We start from the raw sequence: 25,740 nt of genomic DNA on the forward strand, positions 1-25,740 counted from the left end.
ACCATTTTCTGGAATATTGGATCATTCATTATCAACACCAGGCAATCCTTACTGCTCTTCTCCATCCTTCCAGGGACCCACCCTTATCTTTCTGGAGGACATTCTTCCTTCAGAAGGTTCTGCCAAGTTCTACCCTTGTTTATTTAGATCAGGAGCTTCCCAAGATGGCTGTAGTTTACAGCTCGCTAGAGGCCTCCATGCTCACCCATTTTCTGATGTTTAAAACTTGCAGTGGGAGGCTTGTGTAGCTGTTTTGGGACCTGTTCTCTGCTCCTCTGTCTTGCACATCTTGGGCACATAGTGGCTTTGTCCCCACAGTTTGAGGCTATTCTTGTTCACACCCCTTCAGACCAGCTGGAAGAGATGAAATTAAATGAGGGTACATTTGGAGCATGTGTTCCCAGAACAGCCCCTTTCTGCTCAGGTTTTTCTCTCTTCATTGTAACCACTCACCTGCTCTATTCATTTGTTGTTATAACAAAATACCACAGACTGGGTGGCTTAAACAACAGACACTTATTTTCGTACGGTTCTGGAGGCTGAAAGTCCATGATCATAGCGTCAGCAGGGTTGGTCTCTTCTGGGACCTCTCTCCTTGGCTTGTGGATGGCCGCCATCTCCCTATGACCTCACATGGTCTTTCCTCTGTGTGCACATGGCTACATCCCAGTCCCTTCCTCTTTAAGGACACCAGTCATTTTGGATTAGTATCTAATGACCTCATTTTACCTTGATTACTTCTTTAAAGATTCCATTTCCAAAGGCAGTTAAATTTTGAGGTACTAGGGGTTAGGACTTCATCATATTAATTTGTGGGGAGACACAATTCAGCCCAAAGCACTTAGCAATGACCCTTGTCCGTAATCAATGCCTACAAAAGTCTTTTCTATTTTGAATTAAGCTTATAGTTGCCCCAATCTTTTGCAGACATTCCCCCCCTTTGAATATCTCAAAACAGCTCATTCATGGGGCACCTTATAAAAAACAAAGACTAAAGAACCGTGATGTTATTTCTGGTTTGAGAGCTGGTGCTGGGCACCCCCAAACAATAGGTTTAGTTTGGATACTTTTTAAGGGATGTTTCCATTGTGCAAGAAACAGATTACACACAGGTGACATGGATTTTGTATATTTAAAAGTTTATTTTAAGTAACCAGGGAATATTTATTTTTGGGAGAGCGTTGCAAAGGACCATCGTGCATGTCAATCCTGATATGTTAACAAATAAGCATTTGCATAAGAAAGCTCAAATCTAAGAACATTCTACTTTAGGGGCCAAAGTTCCTACAAACACTGCAGATGGCAGTGTCCACGTCCCTGTGAGAGAGAGAGGCAGACCCCAGGTCATCCCAGGCCTGCTGCTCCAGCTGAGGAGTGTGTTCAGCCACCTAGGCATTTGAAACCAGCTCTTACTCATATCTGAGCACAAACAGAAAATTCCACTACAGGTTCCCCTCTTTTTTCCATTTACAATGTGATCAATTATCTTACGGGCACATTTATTATGAGTATAAATTTTCTAGACTTTTGCACTCAGATGTTTGACATATCTGTAGTAAATTTTTGGTTGGGCACTAATATTGTCTATCTTCTTAATATAAATAGCATACCCACAGAGTATACTTAAAGTAATTGAAGTGAAAATAGTGCTGTGCATAAGATTTGACATTACCAAAGCCTTTAGTCATTCTTTAAATGATATGTGGTCCCATTGCTTGATTTTGGGTGATGATAAATAGTTTTCTATTTTAAACAGTAATGAAACACCTTTCTGCTGTTTTTGGCTTAAATGTAACTTTTCCAAGGTGTGGAGCATATTTCTGTACTTATACATCTTATAAAAATAAATGGGCTCTATTAATAGGGCAAGATGCCAGATACAGAATAATGTTAACTATTACTCTGCCCATTACAGAATAGTTTCCACAGGTCCGCATAGCTCCGAGTGCTCTGATATTGCCTCTGTGTGCAATCACAAACAGATCTGAAAAATCCTGCCCATGTTCTTTTACAGTAAGAGTAGGAATATATAATGTCATTTTATTTAGTGTCCAATTAGTCTATTTGATACATTTTATTGCAGGGAAGACATCTAGATTTTTACTGATAAGATTTTGGGTTTCTGATTTGATTATATCACGGTATATATACCCTTTTAGAAAAATAGGCTTTTGGGGCAAGTCAACAAGTTCACACACTTATTTAAAGACTAACTGCAACCAAGACTGCTGCTGGGAGTGAGAAATCAAGAGTGTCTTTGAGGAAACTTTCCCCATCACAACCCAACTATCCTGTTCAAGTCTCTTCCATCTTAACCAAGCAAAATAAAATCATTTCTAACAATAACAAAAAGATACATTTTCCCAATTATTAGGTGATTAAAGCATTATCACTAGCTGACACCAGTACTAAATAGTAGATTGATTTTATGTTAAAGAAGAGAGATTTTGTAAAGCCAGTTCAAGAAAAACATGACCCAAATCTGAGGTCTTAAATTTAATCCCAGCATTTATTTCCAATCAAGAAAATGTTCCATAAGTTTGTTTAACTTCTTGTAATTGTAAGTTTGCCCATGTCTGTCAAATCAGGCATAGCTGAGTACTAGGCTCAGAGAGAACTTACTCCTAGTTACTAGTGTTTCTCTTTTTATTGATGTTTCTATGCCGGTTTTTAACTCTGTCTTTGTACCAGTTCCACCATAGAGTTCTGTTCTAGGGCTTCTCAAATTTTAATGTGTATAAAAATCACCTGGGAATCTTGTTAAAGAGAGATACTGATTCAGTAGTTCTGGGTGAGACTCAAAACTCTGCACTTTTAACTTCACAGGTAATGCTAAAGATGCTGGTCCAAAGACCACACTTTGAGCAGCAAGAAACAAAATCTCTCTCTCTTATTCCCTCTCTCTCTCTCAATGGACGATTGTACTGATTTAGACACAGCGATGTTTACTGTTAGAGGATCAGTGATGATCTTCAGACCTTCCATCTCCAATCTGCAACTCTTTGGTTCTCTTGCCAAATGGGAGTACCTGGGGACTGAAGGGGCTGTGCATCTGATGGGCAGCATAAATGACTTTCCACACTCAGCTCTGGGGATTCTCCGTCCAGTCCTGGCCCTGAAGTTTTGTTCTGTTTTTTTGCTCACATCTTTCACAGCTCTTCAGAAATGTGGGTTTCTGTATTCTGCCTCAGAGGAACTCCTAATCATGTCAGAAACTCCCCCTCTGAGCCCCATGTTGTTTTCATAGTCTCAGCCTCAAACTATCTGGGAAAGGCTATGATGTACTTATGTTTGTAGGACTGTGATCATAGTTGAGTGTTCACAGGTGGTATAAAGCTAACACTAGAGACACCTTTTTACACTTTACTGGGTCATCAATATTTGAAGAGGGCTTTTCCTTGGGGACTCAAGGAAGACTTGTGATGATTAATTGAGAATTCTAAATCACAGCCCCATCACTAGTCAGAGAGTGATGTCATGGACCTTTGGAATTTGCTGGGAAAGCTGCTTGAGCTTGCAAATGACAGGACTGAAGACAATTTCCTAGGCTTGATAGTCAGGTGATGTTATAATTAGTCACTCGTAACTACAAATCAGCAAAATTTAGCCCAGTTCTCCTGTTTGACGTGGTTTTCATGCCATTAAGGCAAAAAGGAAGTTTAAAGCTGTGTTAAAGTTGTGCAATTACAGATCATAGCCAAGTCTTTTATTTAAGATTTTATTCCTCCCTCAGTTGCTCCCACACTTTGAGACTGATTAGGACAGTGTTCACTGAAATTTTTACCCGGTTTCATAATTAGGCAAAAATCTCATAAGGCATGTACAAATGGAGAGAAGCAATGCCCCACATTTCCTTTCTTTAAGTTCAGAGGTCTTGGATTGAGATTTGCACCATGTGGGTCCAAATCATGCTTGTGTTTAAAAAATGAACAGTCTAGTTTATCTTAAAAGAGAGGTTATTTGTTTGTGTGGATTTGTTGGCATTCTTAAATGGCATCTAAACACTGGGTGTGGTACTTTGTATTCTCCCAAGCATCCCAACAGAACAGCCCTGGGAGCAAGGCAGAGCAGCCTTGTTCGGAGCAGCAGGCTGCAGCTGCACACCAAGGGCAGGAGAAACAGAAGCACGGCTTAGGGAGACAGTGGTAAACACCTCAGAGAGCTTCTACACAGTCATTATGGTGATTGTAGAACACTAGTAATGACATGATCCTATACTGGAAAAAGCAAACTTCCTGCCAGACCCTCGGAAGGAGATAGTCACCAAACCATTAGCAGTCAGTTGGTGATCAGAAGTGATTGCTTTATGCACTTCTGTTTTGCTTCTTTTTTTTTTTAACCTGATTGTGTGTGATGCATGATTTCTGTTCATCAGCAGGTACTCCCTGCTCATGCAGGTCAGCTCACTAAAGATTTCCAGCCCCCTGCAAGTTGAGCAACACAGCTCTGGGGGGAACCCTCAGCTGGGGTTTGAGGTGGGAAGGGATGACAGGAAAGCAGAGGCTTTCTATGGAGCTTTCCCATGATCCAGAAGGTACATCTTCAGCCACATGGCTTCTGCAGGGTCTGAGATGCGGGACCAGGCTGGGAGCTGCTACACAATGGGCCAGCTGCTCCAACTAGAGGAATGGGCAGGAGAGCCCCAGAGACCATCTCCCTGCCCAGTGATGCAGCCTCCAGATCTGCTGCTCTCAGACCCTCAGTTCCTGCAAACACCCAGCTCCTTCACTGCATGGGGGAAGCCAGGATGGCCAGGCTCTGGGACTTGACAAATGCTGACACAGAACAGAGCAGCCAATAGCCTGCCAGGGACAGAGGCCCAGTCCAAAGTTCTGCTTCCCTCTCTCTCACTGCAGTACATCCCCATGCCAGTACTGTATGGAGTCTTCCTCTACATGGGTGTGGCCTCCCTGAACGGCATCCAGGTAAGGCTGTCCCCTCCCTAGGCTGATCTGACAGCAGTCTGCACTCTGCATCTGCTTCCATATCCCCAGGGCTCCAAGGGCCTGCTTTCCCAGTTCAGTGAGAGTAATAGTGACAATGATAGTACCATTTAATATATGCCAAGTAAAATAACTATACCAGGTGCTTTATAAGTGTTCTGTAATTAAATCTAGGTAAGTCAGTCCTCTGATACCAATTTTATAGATGAGGAAAATGAGGCTCAGAATTCAAAACCCATATTGGGCTGACTCCATTGAGCATTTCACTCTCTTCTCTAAGGCAACTGTGGCAGAAGAAAGCATTTTATTTTGTTTCATCCTTCATTTATCATGATATACCAGGATGTCTTGGACAGTTGTGTTACAATTAAGTTGACTGTTCATTTGTGACCAGCTCCAGGACTGTACCCCTCAGGCAGGGCTCAGATTTGAGCCCTGCCCTAAGATCTCCAGTCCCCCTTTGTGTGTCCTTAAAGCCTGACCAGGGGGTCTGCTCTATGAGACCCCCACCGTGGCACCCCTCCACTCAGTCCCAGGCCCCCAGGAGAGCCACCCAGGTCCCCACTGCCTGGCTGAACCTCACTCTGTCCTCTCCAGTTCTGGGACCGCTGCAAGCTCTTCCTGATGCCAGCCAAGCACCAGCCGGACCACGCCTTCCTGCGGCATGTGCCCCTGCGCCGCATCCACCTCTTCACCCTGGTGCAGATGCTCTGCCTGGCGGTGCTCTGGATCCTCAAGTCCACAGTGGCTGCCATCATCTTCCCAGTCATGGTAAGGTGGGCACGGGCTTCCAGCTCCTGCTCAGAGGGTTGACTTGGGCAGGCATCCCCAGGGATGTCCACCCTTGCCCTCTCCTCCCCGCTGGCCTGTCACTCTCGGGGTCACAGAGGCAGGCACAGGACAAGATTAGGGCTGTACATGCAGGGCAGATGGAGTAAGGGCGGAGGCGAACAGGGGAGAGCTGTGCAGTGGGCAGACCCTGCAGTGACATCCTGCATGCCCACCTGCACCCAGCCCAGGTCAGGCAGCCCTGGGGTCCATGGGAGAAGCTGGGCAAATTCAACAAGGAGCTGGATTCCCTGCCAACATTCAAATCATGTTCAGAATTAGCTCCATCCTGAATATAAATCTTTTCACCACTGAAAATAACTGAATTTTAAAAGATGAATGGGGGTGGAGCCTGGTGAGAACTAGAATCAGAGATGAAGAACTTCAAAGTCCTATGTCATTAGCAGGACATTTGGTGAAGCTGGGAAAGTACACAGGAATTCTTTGACTATTCTTGAAATTTTATGTAAGTGTGAAATTATTCCGAAATAATTCCAAAATAAAAAGAAGAAAAGCCAACATGTTATACCTGTTCCCTAGACACCCCACTGGGAGGCGGCCCCAGGCCCCTGCTCAAGAGGACTGGAGCCTTGGGTAAAGTCCTAGGTGAGCCCCAAAGCCCACAGGCTGGATGAGGGGCCACAGTGAGGACACAGAGGTAGGACTGGAAATGTGCCCTTCCAGGAGGGCTCTAAGTCAGCCATCTTTTAACTCTGGCAGCTCACTTAGCAGCTGTTTAAAATTGCATATGCCAGGCCTCACCCCAAATCAATTAAATCAGAATCTTCCGGAGAAAACCAGTAGTAATATGTATAGTAAGTCTGCGGGCAAGGATAAAGGTGCAGCCCAGGCTGAGAACCAACCTCCTGGGGCAGGGAGATGGTCCTCCCACAGTGCCCCAGGGGCTCAGAGGTAGTGGGAAAGGAAGCATTGGTCCCGACCAGCATGGACCCACTGCTGTTTTGTTCAGTCCGCACCAGCCCTGAAATACTACTAGTAACACAACCCAAGTCACAGAACCAGGAAGGAGCTGAGCCAATACACATGCCCTCAATTTTAAAAAAAATTTCCATGCAGTGAAATTCACTCTGTGGTCCTAAGAGTTTTGACAAATGTACAGAGTAGTGGTTCCACAACCACAGTCATGATACAGAACAATTCCATCCCCCCTAAAATTCCCTCATGCTGTCCCTATGTAGACGGTGTCTCTTCCCACCACTGCCCTAGCAACCAGTCATTTGTTTTCAGAGGCGGGGTTTCTAAAACCCAAGTCTGTCTAACTTTCAAGCTCAACTTGCTCCCAAGAGGTCGGGCCAGCAAGGAACCAGTGTTAAATCTAGTTGGGTGGTTTTCTCCCTGACCTCATTGAATGGTGAAAGGACAATATTTGTAACTACTTACCCTGGGCCCATTGAGTTTGTTAAAAGATCAGTATTTAATCTTTCCCAAAGAGTGCATGTTTTTTCCTTTACTTTGTTTATCCTGAGCAGATAAATTTTCTAGACTTTCCTTTAAAAATTTCAGATATTCCAGTATACTTTATTCAGCATTTGTTTACAGAGGGATGGGCAGCTCTCCAAAATGGGTCAGAGGGACAGTCCCAAAGTGCCATCTCTGAACCAGCAGTACCAACATCCCCTGGGAAGCTTATTAGAAAAGCAGATTTTCAGGCCCCACCCCACACCTGCTGAATCAGAACCTTGGAGGGTTGTACCCAGTGGTGTGTACATGCCCTCCAGTGATCTGCTGAGAGCTCAAGTTTGAGCACCACAGATTTAAAGACAGCTGTGGTTCTCCAGCCCATGGTCTCCACCTGGCTCCCCACCTTGATATCACAGGCTCTGTCCCTGTGCCTCGTCGCTCAGCTGAGGAAAGACCAAATGAGAGGAACTGGGTTGGGCAGGAGGAGAATATTGGTTTGTGGAAGCTTGGAGATGCCTCCAAAGACACTGACCAGAAGTTCTTGCATATATCTGACTGAGGGAGAAAAAACTGCCACAGTTCGGGGCCTTGAGTCTATGGTTTTCTCTGAACTCTCACCACAGATTCTGGGCCTCATCATTGTTCGAAGGCTTCTGGACCTCATCTTCTCCCAGCATGATCTGGCCTGGATTGACAACATCCTCCCAGAGAAGGAGAAAAAGGAGGCAGATAAGAAGAAGAAAAGGAAAGGGGCCCATGAGGACAGCGACGAGGAGGTGGGGAGGATGTGAGGCCTGGGCCAAGGGGGGAGATCCCGACCTTCCTCCTCTCCTGACAGGACTGGGAAGGGGTGGCTTCTCAGGGGACCAGCAGCAATGGCTGGGGCCTGGTCCAGGGTGAGCTGAGGCTTCTGCTGGTCTTGGTCTGAGATGTGGGCAACTCAGCAGTACATAAATATCCTCAGGGAACACTTGGATGACCACGTATACCCCTTCCCGTTCCTGTGGGCTCTTGGGGCCATTAACAGGGAGGAAGACTCAGCTCCATCGTGCAGAGGTCATGAGGACTGACCTCCAAAGAATGGAGCAGGCCTGGGGGAGGGGTAGATGGGGACTCGTGAGCAGACTGGACTCCTGGGTGGTGGGAGGACTGGAGACTCAGTTGCCTTGGGCCTGCCCCTAGGGACTGGGGAGAAAGGTACTGGGAGAGGCACTGAAAGGAGAGTGGCTCCATCCCCCAGAGGCTAGGGACCACCCAGTTGCCCTGTCTACCCTTCTTCTTCCATGCTTCCTCCCCATCTGCCTGGAGAGGGAGACGGAGATAAAATACTCAGAATCAACAGATAAGAAGCCAGTCCAGAACTTATAGTAAATCACAAAACATTAGGCAGAAAGATTGTCTAGTTCATGCATTTATTACAAATGATAAAACTGCCCTTCCAAGATGGAATTGATTCCAAGAATGGACATATAGCTAAATATCTAAGAGGGAATTAGGAAAACCATTCTTGACTTTGAACCTGCTCATTTCCAATACACTAAACTGCCCCTGCCATCTCCTAACACCATGCCTGGCTCCCATTCTCCCAATCTGACCTCACCTCCCATCCCTGCCTCCACCTTGAACCATTCTTCTAGTGATCTTGCCTTTTGCAGAGCAAAGCTGTTTACAGGCAAATCTTTGCTGACTGATTGGTAGCAATTAAACCATTTTCTGATGGTAGTGATAGACCAAAACTCCCCTAGTTCTTATTACTGTTCCTCTTCCAGGAAAGGAAGAAACCCATTATTCATACATATGTTTTTCATTGATGATTTGCTAAGGTAGGTTCTGAGAAAAAGAAACTAAGAGTTTAAGTACCTTTTGAAGACAAATATTATTCTTCCATGATTCATTCATAAATATTTGAATGGCTACCATATTCCAGGATTGGGAAAAACATCTCTGGATTATATGGTTTATTCAGTGGAAAATGGGATTCAGTTGACATGGACTCATTTTACGTACGTCCCAAGTAACTGGTTACCATGACAGTTGAAGCTCTACTGATGATCAATATTCCTGGAAGAGTTCCTTCCCATCCAGGACAGTGGGCTAACTGCATGATTCCCCCTCTGTGGGCCCGTGTTTTTGCAGCACCCTCTGTTCAGTCTTGATGTGGGAAGACTGGTGGGTGGTACACTGTGGGTGCTTGTATTTTCCATCTTGGCAAGAAAGCCAAAGCTGTTGTGTTGTGGTGTTTATCAGCTGTTCCCACTGTTTCTCTCCAGCCCCAGTTCCCTCCTCCCTCAGTTATAAAGATTCCCATGGAAAGTGTCCAATCAGATCCCCAAAACGGTGTCCACTGCATTGCCAGTAAGTAAAACACGTGGCGTCGCTCCCTTCCTACTTACTGCTAACCCTTCACCTCTTCCACCGAGGAACTTCCATCTTTGCCTCAGGGGATCTAATGGTCTTAGATGCTGGAGGACTCCTGTACCAGGCAGAGCTCAGAGCCGGGATCTCCAACCAGATGGAAACCCCAAGTCAAACCCCACAGACGCTAGTGATCAATCCTCACTTTCATTTCAGCCACACCCCTCGTCCCTTCCTCTCCCCTGGTGCCCCCAGGTGCCTGTGGCCCCACCCTGAATTGTCTCAGACCACATCCACCCAAACGTGCCCCGCTGAGTCTCCCATGTTTTCCAGTGGTTGATGAAAATAACTGAGAGCTCAAATCCAAGCTGAGTTGTCCCCTTTAGAGAAGCAGGTAGCCTAGTATTTGGATTATAAATTAGAAGTGAAGGTCCTCCTGGCTGGGCTGTGACTCTGTATGAATCACAAACACCTTCCGCCTGGAAGGGGTCAGGTGCTGCTCATGGAGAAGCCGGGGACTCTCGGCCCCTCCCAGCTTCAGCACCTGTCGGTGGGCTGTCCTGGGAGGAGTCAAAGACCCGGGATTAGGGATGTGCCAGCCCCCTCAGGGGCCTTTGGACAGCTTCCCACCACACTCGCCATCAGAGGCGCCTCTCCTGTGTCGGCTTCTCACTCTCCTCCGCCTTCCCAGCTGTGTGCTCCCATCACCCTTTCTTTCTCTTCCCTGGCCCTGTGTGTGTGCTTCACACCCACCTCACCTGGCTAAGAGCCCTCTTGGCCCCTGTCCTCCCCCAGGGTAGCGTTGGCCCTGGGCTGGAGAGTAGGGAGGAGAAATGGATGCGGGAAGCACTGGAGCAGGAGGCTGTTCTCACTGTAGTCCTCACACCTGCCCCACATCTGACATTTTCATTTTCCTGGCAGGAAAAAGATCTTCCAGTTGGAGTTACTCACTCTGATTCTTCCTTCAGTGACTCGGAACTCGATCGAAGGTAACAGCCATGAGGTAGACTCCGTGGGTGTCGCATAAGAGACTAAGCCATGGCCAGGAGGACTGAGGGACTTGGATTTCACAGGCCAGCCAGTGTCTCAGTAAAAGGCTTTTGCTAGTCCAACAGACCTGATCCTTGGCTCTCAAGTAACAACTGTGTCCTCCTCCTGCTATGACAACATGATCACAACACACAGAGATATTTGACTTTAGAAAAGGAAATTATCACAAAACATTTGGCAGAATGAAAATTGAAAGTAAGCATTAAAAAAAAGCAACATAGAGAAAAACTAGGCATGACCTGAGTATATGTATTGAAAGCCAGGATAAATGAACCCTACAGATCAAAACACCAGGTACTCTAATATTCTGTGGAATAAAATGCATGGTTAATTAGCAAAGATCAGAAAGAATATCAAGAAAAGCCAACTATCAAAGACTAAGTGGAGATTACATAGTCAAGAAAGGATTCAAGGCCCTTTCCAGGAGCCCCATGCCAACAGTGGGATTCCTCAGTGCTCTTGATGAGAAGCTAGCTCCCTGTGTGAAAAAAGTGGGACCACTTTATAACTGAAAACTACAGAGCTCAGAAATGGAAAAGGGCTTCAGAGGCAAGAAAGTCTGCCTCCGTTATTGCTAGGAAAAAGGTACAGGCCCTCCTGCTCCATGAAACCAGACAGGAGCCACTCTGGACTATATCAAACACGAGGAAAAGCCAAAGCTATCCCAAGTCTAGAGGCAGACAGACCTCCACACTTAGATGGCACTCATCCAGATTTTAGAAAACGTGTACAGGACTTTCTGAGTTATGAGTCAAAGCTGTTATCACACTGCTGGATGAGAAGAGAGATTTATCACCAGTATAAGCAGGCCCAAGGCCACTCTAAGCCCAGGAGTGTGACCTGTCCAAATTATGGCTCTGCCTGCCTTCTCATCCCACCTACACCCTTAATGCCACTGATCTTGTAAATGTGTCAGGAGAAAAAGCAGCAATCTATCTTTATTTTCATCTTAAAGTTGCCTACACTAAACCGAATCCCTAATTGCCCCAATGTCAGTCAATGGAGAGAGAATTTGGATCAGGATAGGGCATTTCCAAAAACCTGTTAAATTACACAAAGCATGGGACAAGGTCAGAAATGCATGAAATTTGCTAACTGGTGATGGCACCAACCAGCTACACTGGTTCTACTAATTTATGAAAGTAGTTGGAAGCAGAGATTACTAGATAACAGGATTCTGTTTCAGTAAAGATAAAGGCTCAGCCGCATGATCTAATTGAACAGAGTATGCATCCGTGCTCTACCAGGCACGATGCTTAATGGCTAGGGATATAGAAAGACAGACCTGTTAACAAAGACAGACAGTGCCGTGTACCAAGAACCATAATGCACTCATAAGAGAAAGGACAGCGCTGTAAGGGAGGGAATTGCCTCATCTGGAGAGTCTAGGAATAATGATAGGAGTCTGCCAGAGATACCGAGTGAGAAGAGAAAAAAGGGCATTTCAGGCCGTGGGAACAAGCCCACAGCACTGTTTGAAACGCACACACAGCAAAGGGCAAGATGGATAGGTCAGTCAACTGGAAGTCGACAGGTGAGAGCATAACCTTGCCAGGCTAAGGAGCTTGGAGTCTATCTTTTAAATAGGAAACCACAGGCAGATGTGTGATCTAGAAAGTTCACCTTGACAGCAGTGTAAATAGGCTGAAACATGGCTAAATGATGACAGCTGAAGGCCACTTAGACAGGACACTGCTCATTCCCATGTGTTGAGTCCACAAGCAAAGACAGAACTATTTGCATTAGAGGCCTGTTCTGGAGGATAGCATCAAAAACACCAACATCATTTTTCCTTCCTTTTTCTTCAGTATCACCCTGCACTTCAAGATTTCCTGTCCAGCTTCACCTACTTTCAACTACTCACAGAGCCCAGTGTTCATGGTGCCACAGGTGAAGATAGACATGGAGTCAGACTGTGACTTCACAGACATGGACAGATATGGAAGCGAAGCTGGCAGTGAGACCACCCTCTAGGACCCCGCTTCCCCTAGAAAGGGTGAGGAGGGCATGGTGTAGTCTTCATTGTGAGTCTGGGCCAAAACCCTTCTCAGAGTCTGCTTCCTTATTTATACCAGAGTAAGTACTCTGCCTGATAGAGAACTGGAGAGCTATCCATGAAAAGTCCTACTTTCATGCAAAGCTCTTCTCATCCATTTGTAGTTATGAACACAACTAAAGCTAAATGTTATACTTTATGTTAAAATGCAGTCCAGCGTAGAAATTGTAACATTTCTTGAAACGAAAAGAATGCTTGCTCCCTAAAAGCATAGCTAAGATAATGGGGCAATAGTAATTTTTATTTAAAGGTTAGATTTTAATGTATCTAGATGGTCTTTGGAAGAACTGTTAAAATGCTCATACTTCAACAGACCAAGGCTGGAAAGTTTGTTTTGCAATTTTGCATATTAAGAAACATCTAAAAAAAAAAGTTCTGTCTTCTTTGCTCTCCATATTCTTCAGTTTTCTAAGGGTTGTATGACAAGCTTGAACTACCTGCATTACGGGCCTTGTCCCAGCACAGGAGTGTGACTGGGGCTTTCTTTCCCATATTGAGAAGCCAGTTCCAGACGTCTGTCAGTGAAAGAACCAACATGTTTGAGTAGATAAATGTTTTTTTAAAGAGAGTTCTTGTTAAAGTGGAATTTCAAACCACATGTTAAATCAACAAAATGATCCTTTAAATTAAAATCACTGGTTTTCACACTCAGGAAAATTTTCTCTATGTATTCTGGCAGGTCCTTCCTGCAAGTTTTCAATGGCCTAATAAAAGTCAAAACTCCCGTTCACACTAACATTGCATGTTAGGCAGAGCTAATGTCAAATTTTGGAAGATTGTAACTTTGCAGTTATTAGACTAGTATTTTAAAGGAATGATTGGAAGTATATTGGGTAAATTAAACCCATTAATAATGAAGCAAATCCTTTCCTCATGAATTTAAGATCAGTCTATCTTCAACCCACATTTAATAAAACACCCACTATGTGCTGGACGGCCACAATGCATTTGACATTTATCTGCTCTGAAACAACTATACATTTGAATCTCGAGTAAATCACTTTGGTTAGAGTTACTACATTTACTCAAGACACAAATGCAGGTGTGTTTTATAGTCCTTTGTATTTTTAAAAGACAAAAACACTAGATCATTAATTAACACCCTGAGTACCGGGGTAGTTAACTGCCTCTGTAATCCCCAAGGCCTAATACAGTGCCTGATACATGGAACACTCTCAATAAGTGTTTATTAAATAAAATCTCAGCTCCTTTCCAAGGGATACTGCCAAGAGGTAAAGCTCTAAACCTCTACCACTTCTGCTCACAGCAACTGAATTACTTGGCTGCTCACTAATCCACAAATACCACCTGAGTTTAAGTATAAATTCTTTATCTTCATCTGCACCTGGGAGAGCTAACAATCTACACTTAACATTTCAGTTTTAAAACTTGGCTTATTTCCAGTATCACTTTGCCCAAACTGTAGAAATGTTATGGATTCAGAAGTAAATGTGCTTGATCAATCAAACAAATTGGGAAACTATGATGCTAGTTGTTGTAAATTGATCGTTATAGTTTTCCACTTTATGTCATTTACATTTTGTATATACATGAACATTTTAATTTCAATAGCTTTTAACAAGTTGACCTATTGTTACTTCTCCATGCATTAGGTCAGTACTTTTTTCCACTTGTGACTACAATTAAATAAAATTTAATCCTGTCTGCTCATCTTGCTCTATGCTTAATAATTTACGTGAGTTGTCAGATTACATTACGTTATATACCCCAGCTACACCTCGCAAAAACATTTCCAGTAAACTATCACCTTTCATCTCCAGAAAACTATCAAAAGAATAAAGGTAGCTGGCAAAGGAACGAGGGAGTAGGTCAATTCCCCATTGTTTTCCTTTCTCTTTATGCCTCAAGCTGCCTGGAGCAGGACCTGCTTCTGCCTGCAATGAAAGCCAAAATACCCAGCCCGGGTGGCAAACACACAGGGAATCTATCCTAGCCTCAAAATGTGTGTGGCAAATACCTTCCAATCTGTCAAGTCAAAACACACACATTGAAAAAAAAAATTACATATATATATGAAACTTGGTAAGCACATCAAGAAGTCCTTTGTAAATTTAACAATGTGTGAATTGAACACATGGTTTAGGAAACACTCAGAAAGGTTTAGAAAGCAGCCTGAACAAGACTAACCACTTAAATGAATCTTATGGCACAACCCATTGGGATGTAAGAGTAAAAGAACTAGGCTGGTTTCCCAACAGCTCTTTGAACCCATTTGTTTAAGGCATACGATTGGGTGCCACCAAATATAGAAATGCCTAGATCAATCACATCCAATGAGATAAAGTAAGTAAGGTAAGGTCACAACTAATACAGTAGCAGGAAGATATAGTATTTCAGAAACTCATTCCACACCAGTCAGAAGTGCTTTATTTAAAAAAAACAAAACAAAAACCTTTAATCAGAAAGTCTGATTAAATTCAGTATTAACTCAAGCTCTCAAAAACCTACTGGGAAAGCCAACAGGTGCATCAGTGAAAAGCAGGCAGCTGCTGACAATTCTTTGGTGGAAAAGCAAGGTGCATACTTACATAAGCTGCCCTAATATTATCAAGCCCAAGTTTTGTATTTCAAAAATAGGTTTCCAGATATATCAAAAAGACCATACAGACACCCTCAACAGTACAAAAAATTAACAGTGAAGTTTAAAGGATATAGGAAAAGCCAATATGACAGTACATACAAATCATCTATAAATTAAGCCTTCCAATCCTAGAAAACTAAAATGGGGAGACCTCGTGAATGGTAGTACACATAAAATGAGGACTAATAGCACATGAAACAATCTTAAACACTTTCCCATGACTAAACCACCAAATGACAGCTTAGGATACTAACATGTAGATTTTCTTCTAGTTAGCAAACAGTACATACATAAATTAGAGTACCTTTTTTCTGTTCAGTCACCATTTCTTACTTTTTACCTTTTCCCTATTTTTCTCTAACGACATTGTTCCTTTGGTTTGATCAGCTGAACTCAAAAGGTTTGGAATCCAAAGTGAGTACCAACTCTTACTGGAATAGCACTTGGGAAATGCAATCCTAGAAAAGGCAAATGTAACCTAAAGTGACTGACAAAGCTCAGCATCCATTCTCAATGTGACCATGTTCCCCATGTCAATCAATAGGTTAATGGCATCTCTTGGTTAGATCGCATGACCCAGCAGGATCCTGGCATGCTCTCTGGTGAGGTACTGCAGGGCTGTGTGCACAAACACCCACCCATTTACACTTTCAATAAATACAAAGCATCATTTTAAATCATTTCAGTAGAATAAATAAAAAAATATTGCATTTTGTTTGGCCTGTGTTGCCTCTTGAACTGGCTTGGAGTACTGTCCATGACACAACAGACGTAACAGTTAATTAGTTGCTACTCCAAGTTCCTTAGGCTTCAGTACTTCCCGCTCTTCAGGCCTCAGCACCTTTTTGGCAGCAATAATGGTATTCTTCATTAGCATTGCCACTGTCATGGGACCAACACCCCCAGGGACTGGAGTGATGTAACCAGCTTTCTTCCTGACTCCTACATAGAAACAAGATTGGTGGACTGATTTAATGATGGCAAAGGAAAGGTACATATTTTAACACGTCATGGAAGAAGCATTCACAGAAAAAGCAGTGAGATACACATGCACCTTCATAAGCCTCAAACTCATAAAAAAATCACATCAATATTACTCAAAAGTCAAGGCTTTTGAACATATCGATAAAATAACACGCACGTATGAAGGAGAGCTACTCAATGAATACTTATACATCTAATAACCTATATAATTTACCAGCCATATTTTTTCCTCCACATTAAATCAACTTAAGAAACATCTCAGTAGATTAACTGGATGGAGGTGTTACTATAATAATAAGTTACCTCTTTTAATTATTTGCCTACAATACTTTCTTAATTTTACTCAATTTTTACTTAACTATTCTGTTTGTCCAAAGCACCAAGTAAAATAAATTTCTGGAAAGTGAGAAGGCATGATTTTTTAAACCAATCTTAAAGTAAAAATACTGGGCTTGTGTCTAACAAAAAGGTAGAAACAAAAAGCTAGAAATAGGTTATCAGCATAAAATTTAGATGAACATGATACCTTAAGAACTGAAAGGAGGAATCTACTAGCATATTCCAAAATTTTAGGAATATGGCTTTTTCCTGGACCATTTTTAGCATTCCAGGTTTGTGATCTCTCCTCTTGATACAAAAATGAGAAATTTATAACACTGGTTAGGAAATTAAGTAGTTTAGCAAAATCACTTCATTACATTTTCAGAATTGCTATAAGTCATGAAGCTATTTCAATTATGAAAGTCCTAAGGAAAAAAATAAATAACTCCCTGGAAAGTTTATACCTGCTCTCCATAATTTTATGATATAAACACCTAAAATGATTCTAGAATGGCTGTAATTACTTAAATGTCTTCTCTTAATTCTTGTGGAATGCACTTTAAAATGGTACTACCAGGATAACACAAGTTTAGAAGTAAAAGTAAAATGATCTTTCCTAAATGTCCATTAAAAGCAGTACTTATAAATTTTACATTTTTAAAAAGTTATACCATTTACCTTCAAAATCCACATCTCCAACCAATTTGGGTTTGGCAGTTATGGGATCCTGAATTCTATTTATTCCCACATCAATGACCGTTGCTCCTTCCTTGATCATATCTGCTGTGATCAAGTTTGGAATGCCTGGAAATGGAGGTGAGCAGTTTAGTACTGAAAAGAAGGCTCCACCTGTCAGATTCTTATCTAAATTCAATTCCAAGAGACCTGGAAGAATTAATTAGCTTGTTTTATAAAAATCTATAAAAGCTATTAACCAAGGAACCATTTGAATTTCACACAGTAGGTAAAAACACTTGAGGCCTTAGAAATAACATTGTATAATGGGATGCCAGAAACCAATTCCCCATGCACACCTCCCTCCTGTCTTTAGGCAGCTCACAGTACCATTCCAGGGGGAATGATGAATGGAATGGCAGCGAGGCAGACACATTCTAATTCTAAGGTCAGAGGTGCAGCCTCAACCCTTCTGATGCCCACCTGTCTTACCTGCAGCTGAGACCACAATATCTGCAAGAATCGTGTGCTTCTTCAGCTGCTCTTTGGGAGTGTAGCGATGTGATATTGTAACAGTGGCATCACCTGCAAGTTCAGAAATAGGTCTGGATTTCTGAATCAGAGCTGGGTTGGGTTAAGTCTCACTTGGTCAAACCACTGTAGAAATTCACCATCTCTGAGAAAATGACTGATTTAATTTATGTGCCACATTTTCTAGGCAGCTAATGGTTATTTACTGTTTAAAAATTAATGCCTGATTTCTTATAACCTCTATCCCTTGGTCCTAGCTCTACCCTTTGGTGTCATATATAATTAAGTTTATTACTTATCCTATTTAACAGCTCTTCAAGAATTTTACCTTTTCTGAGCAAAATATCACTAGAATTACTCAAGGTTTTTTGAAAAAGTATACTGGAAGATACCTGGAAATACAGTTTTGCTATTATATCTGATATAATCATAAAAGGTCATATGATAATCCCATGTGATAACAGATTTATGAGGCTTTTTCTCAGACTAATTAACAGAACTTGACATGATATGTGACAGTCATATCAATTAATCCTTTGCAATGCTCTAAGACGTTTTCTACCAAATGCAAAATGGGATGCTAACTTTGAATAAGAACTGCTTCTTACCAAAGCTATAAATGGCAGCTCACAGTACCATTCCCGGGGGAATGACAAATGGAGTGGCATTTTGTTTTTTCAGAGGCACAATTCAGCTCCCCACCTCTGGCTACCGTCACAGTGAGTCTATGGCATAGGGAAACCTACAACACAAAACCTCCAATCACCCAGACCCATGGTTTCTAATTACCTGCAACCATATTTATACTCAAAACCCAAAATTTATTTCTGAGCCATAGCCATTTCTGAACTGGTCCCATAATAAAGGAATATAAAGTAAACTCTCAGGTGACACTGAGTACAGCTTCTCCCTACAAAGGTTACTCCCCAACTATCTGTTAACAAAGTCACAACAAACACAAAGTTTACAAAGTTCATACTTCCCAACACCCTCAGGACAGCCTCTGAAGGTTCTCCTGTAGGGAAGAGGATGACATTTCTGTGGAAGCAATTTCCTTACCTCCAGGGCGCTCATGCGCCCCATCTGTGTGTAGTAACATTGCGATGGGCATCCCAACATTTTTTGACCTTCCGGCCACAACCACATTCTTCCCTAGGGTTGGGATACCTATGAAAGAATATATGTATTTGCATTAAAAGTAGTGCCAGACAAGCTTAGAATGAGAACCAAAGGAAAAGAAAGGCAGGTGGCCTTGGATGTGAATCTAATTATTAAAATGAAAGAAGTCTCTAACTGCCTCACAGTCAACTAGACCTGTCACGTGCTACACATAGTGAAGGCTAAAAGAGGCGAAAGTACCCTGTAAGCTGTAAAATGTCATAGGAATGTTCACTATCAGCCCCATTAAAGCTTATAAACTCACAAAGCTTATAGGGAGGCTTCTGGATTAACTGGCAGAAACAATGTCAGGCAGCTAGTAAGAGAGGAGGTTCTGCGGAGCAGGACCAGAGGATGTGGGGGGAGTTTCCACTCTTTGCTACGGCATGAATTTTTGCCATTTCCCAGTACTGCTTTTACAATACAAACACAGACACGCAACTGTGGGATATACCTACCAGTTCGCTTAATTATTTCCCACACGCCCCATGGGGTAGCTGGTAACATGGAATACTGGTCCAAACACATTCGCCCGACATTAATTACATGAAAGCCATCAACGTCCTTGTCTGGAGAAACAGCATTGCAGACCTTTCTCTCATCAATGTGCTCTGAATAAGAAATCAGAGATGGCCTTAAGTCACTGCTGCATGGTTAGCACTGCTGAACTCCAGCCTATCTGGTTTTGTGCGCAAACCTGTTCCCCTTCTAACACTTGCCTCATGATATACTTCATCTGTACAGAAGGAACACATATTGAGCAAAGTCAAACCAAATGCAGATATCAAAGCCAGAATCCTCTAGCATGAACTGCTTCCCTCCACTGTCCTTTGTATCAGGATCTCAATAACTGACATTCTGCATAGGTCTGTCCCATATCTAATAAAACATTCATTCTCTTTTGAGTTTACCTCCACTTTAAGTCAAATCCACACGGGGGCAAGGTGTACAAAGTCACCAAGCTTTCCACAACTCAGAAATTATTTTAAATGGTGGAGTCCACACTTACCTGGGAGAGGTAGCTGAACAAGGAGGCCATCTACATTATCATCATTATTTAGTTTACTGATTAAATTCAACAGTTCTTCCTCTGAAATTGAAGCTGGTTTCACAATCGTCTCACTGTTGATTCCTGTGAGAAAATTTCAAAGTCAAGAAAACTATCGAGCCATTTAAGGAGTACTGCTATGGTTCCTCTGCAGTCTTCTACCAGAGGTTTTTATTATCATATCCACCCTGAAAAGCTTGAATTGGTTCACAAGGAACCTAAAAAGTAACTCACAAATACATACACTAGAGAATGCAAGCTTGACACTTTCTATACATTATTCTACACCATTTTATGAACAAGAAGACTGAGGCTCCATGAACCTGAAACACAAGTCAGCTATGACAAAGCCAATCCATATAGTTCCGAAGCCCAGGTCTTTCCACTGCACCATGCTTCCTTCTCAATGTCCTAAAAAGCCATCATTTGCTAGTTACTAGAGGTTCTAAAGGTTTTTCAGTGAAAAGAGTGGGAGGCCTCAATTCTCAGTGATAAAGAATAGAGTATACCAAGGGCTCATAGTCCGGTAACACCGCCAGCCACGCCAGAGATTTCACTGCCTCTCAGAAGGGAAGTGTGTGCAGGACGCAGACCACTGACCCACAGATGAGACTCAGAGGCACAATTCAGCCCCCCACCTCTGGGCTACTGTCACACTGAGTCTATGGCATAGGGAAACCTACAACACAAAACCTCCAATCATCCAGACCCATGGTTTCTGCTCAAGACCCCAACCACTTCTAAGCTGCATGATTCAATTGGCTTTGGAAGCAACTGGTGGAGAAGCCAAAAGCTGTTTCCCAGAAGTCAGAATCATTTCCTTCAAATCTGTGAGTCTCTTCTAGGCCACATCAGTGAGGTCTCCTCAATCAAATGCTCAAACATGTCAGTCAGAGAAACATTATTGCTCAAGAAAAGCAACATTGAACCGTGAGCAAGGTCACTAGTCAAATGTTAAGATGAAGGACAGAATTTGGCTTACAATCTGGAAGACACCAAGGTTACCAACCATATTCCTTCTGTCCTAGTCTATAAGCTTCCCCAATCGAAACAGCCTAATTTTTTAATGACAAAATTTTGGATATAGTTCAATAACATTAGCTCCTCTGCTTGGTTTTCCTAATCAGAAAAAGAAATAACAAACTACAGTGGGGTTTGCCTCAAATAAGCCTTAATTTAACAGCTGTCAGGGTCTGAGAGCAACACATACCCACATCTGCAGCTGCCCTGGTTTTGTTGAGGACATAGGAGTGACTTGCCGGATTCTCGCCAACCAGAACCACACTCAAGTAGGGCCGTTTGTTGCCCGATGCCACCCACTCTTCCACCTCTTGATGCACTTCCTGCTTGATCTGCTGGGCAAGTTTCCTTCCAGAAATGACAACAGCTTCATTTCTGCAGAGGGCAACAGAGTCCACAAAACCAGCTAGCTTAAATTCTTGTAAAAAGTAAAGATCAGACTACAAAACAGGCTCTCCCTTTAGGTTTCTGTCTTTGGTGTCATGAGGAACGAACGCTCCAACCTTAAGACCAATGAAACACGCAATTGACTGAAATATTGACATAATTTCCCTTTGTAACAGATATTCAATTCTCAGGGATAACATCAAGGTACTGGGTATCTTGTATGGTCAGATATGATAGGTACACAAACCACTGTTTGTTAAAACGGAATTTTAAAGCTTTAACAGTCTTTAAGCCTTTAATACCTGCTTTTCATTTGCATTATGATTAAGTGCCTACTTTAAGCCAGATCTCAATGTCTGGTTTAATGTCTGATATAATGCATTAATTTTGTATCTAAACCTTCTATTAATCTATATTTGCATCTTGGAAGGTATTAAGAAGATAATTTTATAGCAAACCAAATACTTTTACCCTGATTTTATGTAACAGTACCAGAATAGCACAAAATACATTATAGCATATCATATATACCCATGATATATTAAAGAATTGCAAACATGTTCATATTTACAAATCCATCTCAGAATTAGAGCTGAGGGGGACTTCATTAAAAGGGCTTTGCTGATACAAATACCGCTGGCAACATTACCCACCCCAGGCCAGAAATATATTCCCAACCCTGAACACTACAGACTGAAAGACTACTTAAAAAGTAGTGATCTTTTTTGTATCACTGTGATCACTTTATATATGTTATTTCATTCAATACAGATCACCTATTATTTTCAATTTCACTAAGAATTCTACAATGAAGAATTATGCTCATTTTAGAGATGGAGAAACTAAGCCTCAGAGAAGTCAAATATCTCATCCAAGCAAAGGCCAAAAGTGATGAATCTATGGCTGGAAATGTGGCCTGTCTGTTTCTACTATGATAGGTTATATCAGAAATAATAGGTGCACCCCCCCATTTTTTAATCCCACATATACTGCAGCTTCAAAGGCCTCCCTTTAAATGAATGTAAAAGTGCCTGCCATTGAAATAAATATATTAGCATGTTGTTTAAAAAATCTATTTAAAAAAAGTAATTTTCTGGCACATGCCAGATCTGTGATCTGTATTGAATGAAATAACATATATAAAGTGATCTGTATTGAATGAAATAACATATATAAAGTGCCAGGCATACACTTTCAATAAGAATTAATTTCTTATTCTCTTCTCTTGGTCAAACTTGCACACACACACATATTTATACACTCATGAGGATATATATAGATATTCAGTAAGAAGGACCTAGATCACAATTCATTAAGAAGTTCCTTTTAAAGCAATAAACTTAGAGAAAATCGTAGCAGCACATCTGAGCTAAGACTAATATCCTAAAGTTAAGGACACAGAGTTCTGGGAGAACCTAGTGTTCCAAGTCCCAAAGGCAGATTCTGAGTGTTATGCCAATTTGCTTAAAAAAGAAAAAAACAAAACTGTCAAAGAGTAACAGGAACCAAAAACAAAGCTGTAGCACAGTGACTATTTTTAATGATATACCTCCTCTGCAGGCCACGACTCGGCAAAAGGTGACACGCCGTCCAGAGAGTGAGGCATTACCTCATTTCCCATCACCTTTTGCCAAAGGGCAGAGAAAGTAACTGCTATCTGAGAATGAACACAGAGAGACTCAGCTCAGTCCCACAGGGAGTCCAAAACATATTAACTGTATTAGTTAACACTTATTTAGGAATTAAGTGTTTTCACGGAGATGTTTAGAAAATTTCCTTTAAAATTATGAATGAAAAGACTAGAAAGAAGTCAAGAGGATTGTTTAAATGAAATTCAAAACCAAAATCCAAGTCAGGAGCATCTTATCTTCACTTTCCTCCTAATTCAAAAGCCCCACAGTACTGTAATTTTCCATGAATAAATACCAGGTGCGTTTCAGAATTCAGGATCAGGTTATTTTGGGAAGAGTTCTGTCATCTACTACTTCACTGTCAGTCATGAAAGCCAGTAATTAATGGAGTGGTAATGAGTGAAGAAAGACACAAAGAGAGATGGAACAAACATCTATTAAACACTAGGTATTTTGCTAAGAGTTCTGCATACAGTACTCTCAGTTACCTTGGGGCTGTTACAGTAACTCTGTTATACAGAAGGGGAAACTGAGGACAGTAGAAACAAGATCCAAATGCAAACCTCGCCTCCAAAGTCCATTTTTCCCTCACTCCATTGTCTCCTAGACTGCAGTACTATCCCTCTAACCATGAGTTTATGTTCCTAAAACCCTCACACCAATACCTTCTGCCCCAGAAAAGAAATACATTCAGACTCATATTTTTAAAAAGACATTGTTTTACATTTACCAGCCAGCAGTGATCAAAGCAATACAGAACCATAAATACCAAAGGGAGCATCGCCGTCAGAGACGTGGAAGCCTACTGGCTCACGGCGAAAGGAGCGCGTTTATCACTGGAGAGTTAACAAACCGGCCCAGTTCTTTAGGTCGCGAATTAGAGGATGTTTATCAATCTCCTTTCACTCCTGAAAGCCACAGGCACGTGTGGCCAGAACTCAGGAAGTGGGGAGAGAGGGAGGAAAACAACAATGAGAGATGGAACTGAAGACAGATCAGGGTCAGACTGAGAAAAGCCTTGGTGTCTCCTCACAAGTCTTCCAAGAATGCACCAACTGCATTCTGTGCTCCAAAAGAACCTTAGCAGTGTCTCTAATAACATTTTTACATTGAATGGAAATTACACACGGTTCTGGCTCTTGACAGATAGGTGAGTTCCTCTAGGGAAAGAAGTTCTCTCTAAAATTGCACAGCCTAGCACAGTGGGTGAAAGAAGGGGCTGCTGTTACAAGGCTTAGGTCTCTGGCAATGCAAAGGCTCTAAAGATGGAAGGGATAGTGTACAGATTTACGGAGAGAAATCACAGCTCACCCCATCCCCAAAGACTCTTCAACCTAGGTTTAACAATGGGAGTGTGAGGTCCAGAAAGATCAGGGAAAACCCATTACCTCCCTTCGCAAACGCAGAGCTACCCCTCTCCTCCTCCAGGGTATTTAGCACTTGAGTTTACTCAGCCTGGCACTGACCAGCTCGCGTTAGGCTGCAGTGGAAGCCCTGCGGACCACAGCACATTTGTTCCCTTGGGAGGGAAAGGTTGGCTTGTAGCGCAGCGCGAGCCACATCCACCTCCCGGGGAAGGAGGAAGGGCTGGTACCCCGCGGCAAGCCGGCTCGGGATTTCATCAGACTGCAACCACCCCCTCCGCCGCTAGGGTCCCGGGAAGAGGCAGCGCGCCGAAGGCTGCTCATTCAGAACCCTGTCAGGCTTTCCGCAAGACGGCTCTCGGCATCACCGCCAAAGGCTGTCGGCAGGTTCCGGCCGGTAACCTCCGTACGTTCCCGCGCAGATCGGGGCGCCCCAGAGCCGCCCGCGCCTTCGTTCGGAACCTTGGGCCCCGTCCCGCGCCGGAAAGGCCCCCAGAGAGGGCGACGCCCCGAGCCTGCGGGCGACGGGCTTCCTCCGAAAAGCGGACTACCGGCACTAGCTCGCCCCGCGGAGCGAGTGCCCAGCTCTCAGGCTGCGGCAGCGCCGGGCTGCCACGTCGCCCCGCCACACCCCTCCCGGTGGCCACTACCGCCAGGGACGGAGATGCTCAGGAAGGACGTCCCTCGGCCCCCTCCGGAGCCTGGAAGGCCCCCAGCGCTCGGTTCCCCGGGCTTTCAGCGCTGACCCACATCCCGCCCCTTACCTGACTGCCGAGAGGTGTAAGGGGCAATGGTGGAGGCGGCAGTTCTGTGCGGGCCGAAGCAGCCGGGTGGCCAACGTGGACACTACCGAAGGAACACCCATGATTTGTGCCGGTGTCCGCGCCAGGAGAGAAGCGCGCGCGCGGGCAGCCCAGTTATACCGCGGCCGCGTGGCAGGCCCCGCCCCCCACCGGCAGCCGTTGGTCTCTACTCAGGAAAGCCCTGCCTGTGATTGGAGCAAGAAGAGCCAGCACCGAAGCCCCAAAAGGCTGGGAAGCCTCGGTAGCACGCCGTGATTGGCTGAAGAGGGCAAGCCCCTTCCAGGCGCTGCTGGACCTGCAGAAGCCGGGCCAAAGAGCTAGAGTTCGTTCATTCGTTGCTTGAACAAATATCTGAGCGCCTACTGTGTGCCAGGCATGGTAAAGAGTGGATAAAAAGACAGGCAGATAGAATACCAACTAATAAATGTAAAAGAATGATGGAGTTAGAAAATAACCATTTGGTAAAATCATAATCAAAATTAATTCATAATCATCAATGGACACCAAAACAACTGGGTGAAGCTGATGAGGGACAAAATATTTACATATAGGATTGTCATAT

At 43.3% G+C, this 25,740-nt stretch overlaps 2 protein-coding genes across 12 annotated transcripts in view; one reads left to right on the forward strand and one right to left on the reverse strand.

The window, feature by feature from the left end:
• The window catches only part of SLC4A5 (solute carrier family 4 member 5), an 85,545-nt gene extending 71,220 nt beyond the window's left edge, over positions 1 to 14,325 (forward strand). For 6 of the 10 annotated variants that reach the window (XM_057497079.1, XM_057497075.1, XM_057497077.1 and 3 more), the window contains 5 exons: positions 4,857 to 4,925; positions 5,541 to 5,714; positions 7,817 to 7,969; positions 10,470 to 10,537; positions 12,407 to 14,325. In XM_057497079.1, coding sequence (XP_057353062.1) covers positions 4,857 to 4,925; positions 5,541 to 5,714; positions 7,817 to 7,969; positions 10,470 to 10,537; positions 12,407 to 12,572 — 630 coding nt within the window. In that variant the 3' untranslated portion in view covers positions 12,573 to 14,325. Of the gene's footprint in view, positions 1 to 4,856; positions 4,926 to 5,540; positions 5,715 to 7,816; positions 7,970 to 9,463; positions 9,549 to 10,469; positions 10,538 to 12,406 lie in introns of all 10 variants that reach the window. The other 4 variants (XM_057497082.1, XM_057497078.1, XM_057497080.1 and 1 more) reach the window with 1 other exon arrangement.
• Positions 14,326 to 15,024: 699 nt separating this feature from the next.
• On the reverse strand, positions 15,025 to 25,294 carry MTHFD2 (methylenetetrahydrofolate dehydrogenase (NADP+ dependent) 2, methenyltetrahydrofolate cyclohydrolase). Of its 2 annotated transcripts, none has more exons than XM_036930639.2 (8): positions 25,140 to 25,294; positions 21,184 to 21,368; positions 19,935 to 20,057; positions 19,384 to 19,536; positions 18,827 to 18,934; positions 17,729 to 17,821; positions 17,240 to 17,365; positions 15,025 to 16,198 (listed from the first exon to the last, which is right to left on the reverse strand). In XM_036930639.2, the coding sequence occupies exons 1-8, from the start codon at positions 25,238 to 25,240 to the stop codon at positions 16,035 to 16,037; spliced, it is 1,053 nt and encodes a 350-aa protein (XP_036786534.1). In that variant the 5' UTR covers positions 25,241 to 25,294; the 3' UTR covers positions 15,025 to 16,034. The 2 variants fall into 2 exon arrangements, with proteins under 2 accessions (XP_036786534.1, XP_057353066.1); XM_057497083.1 differs by having other exon boundaries at positions 17,720 to 17,821.
• Between the last annotated feature and the right edge of the window lie 446 nt (positions 25,295 to 25,740).

This window comes from Manis pentadactyla, chromosome 2, assembly GCF_030020395.1.
Source record: "Manis pentadactyla isolate mManPen7 chromosome 2, mManPen7.hap1, whole genome shotgun sequence".
Taxonomy (NCBI): domain Eukaryota; kingdom Metazoa; phylum Chordata; class Mammalia; order Pholidota; family Manidae; genus Manis; species Manis pentadactyla.

Bases quoted from the DNA above. Each gene is read 5' to 3' on its own strand.
- MTHFD2 (XM_057497083.1), bottom strand. From the start codon at position 25,240: ATGGGTGTTCCTTCGGTAGTGTCCACGTTGGCCACCCGGCTGCTTCGG. The intron at 20,058-21,183 runs GTATGTGTTGCT...ATTTTCTCACAG, and splicing joins CAGGGCAGCTGCAGATGTGG to GAATCAACAGTGAGACGATT. The intron at 17,366-17,719 runs GTGGGCATCAGA...CTCCATTTCCAG, and splicing joins CTCAGCTGCAGGTAAGACAG to GCATTCCAAACTTGATCACA.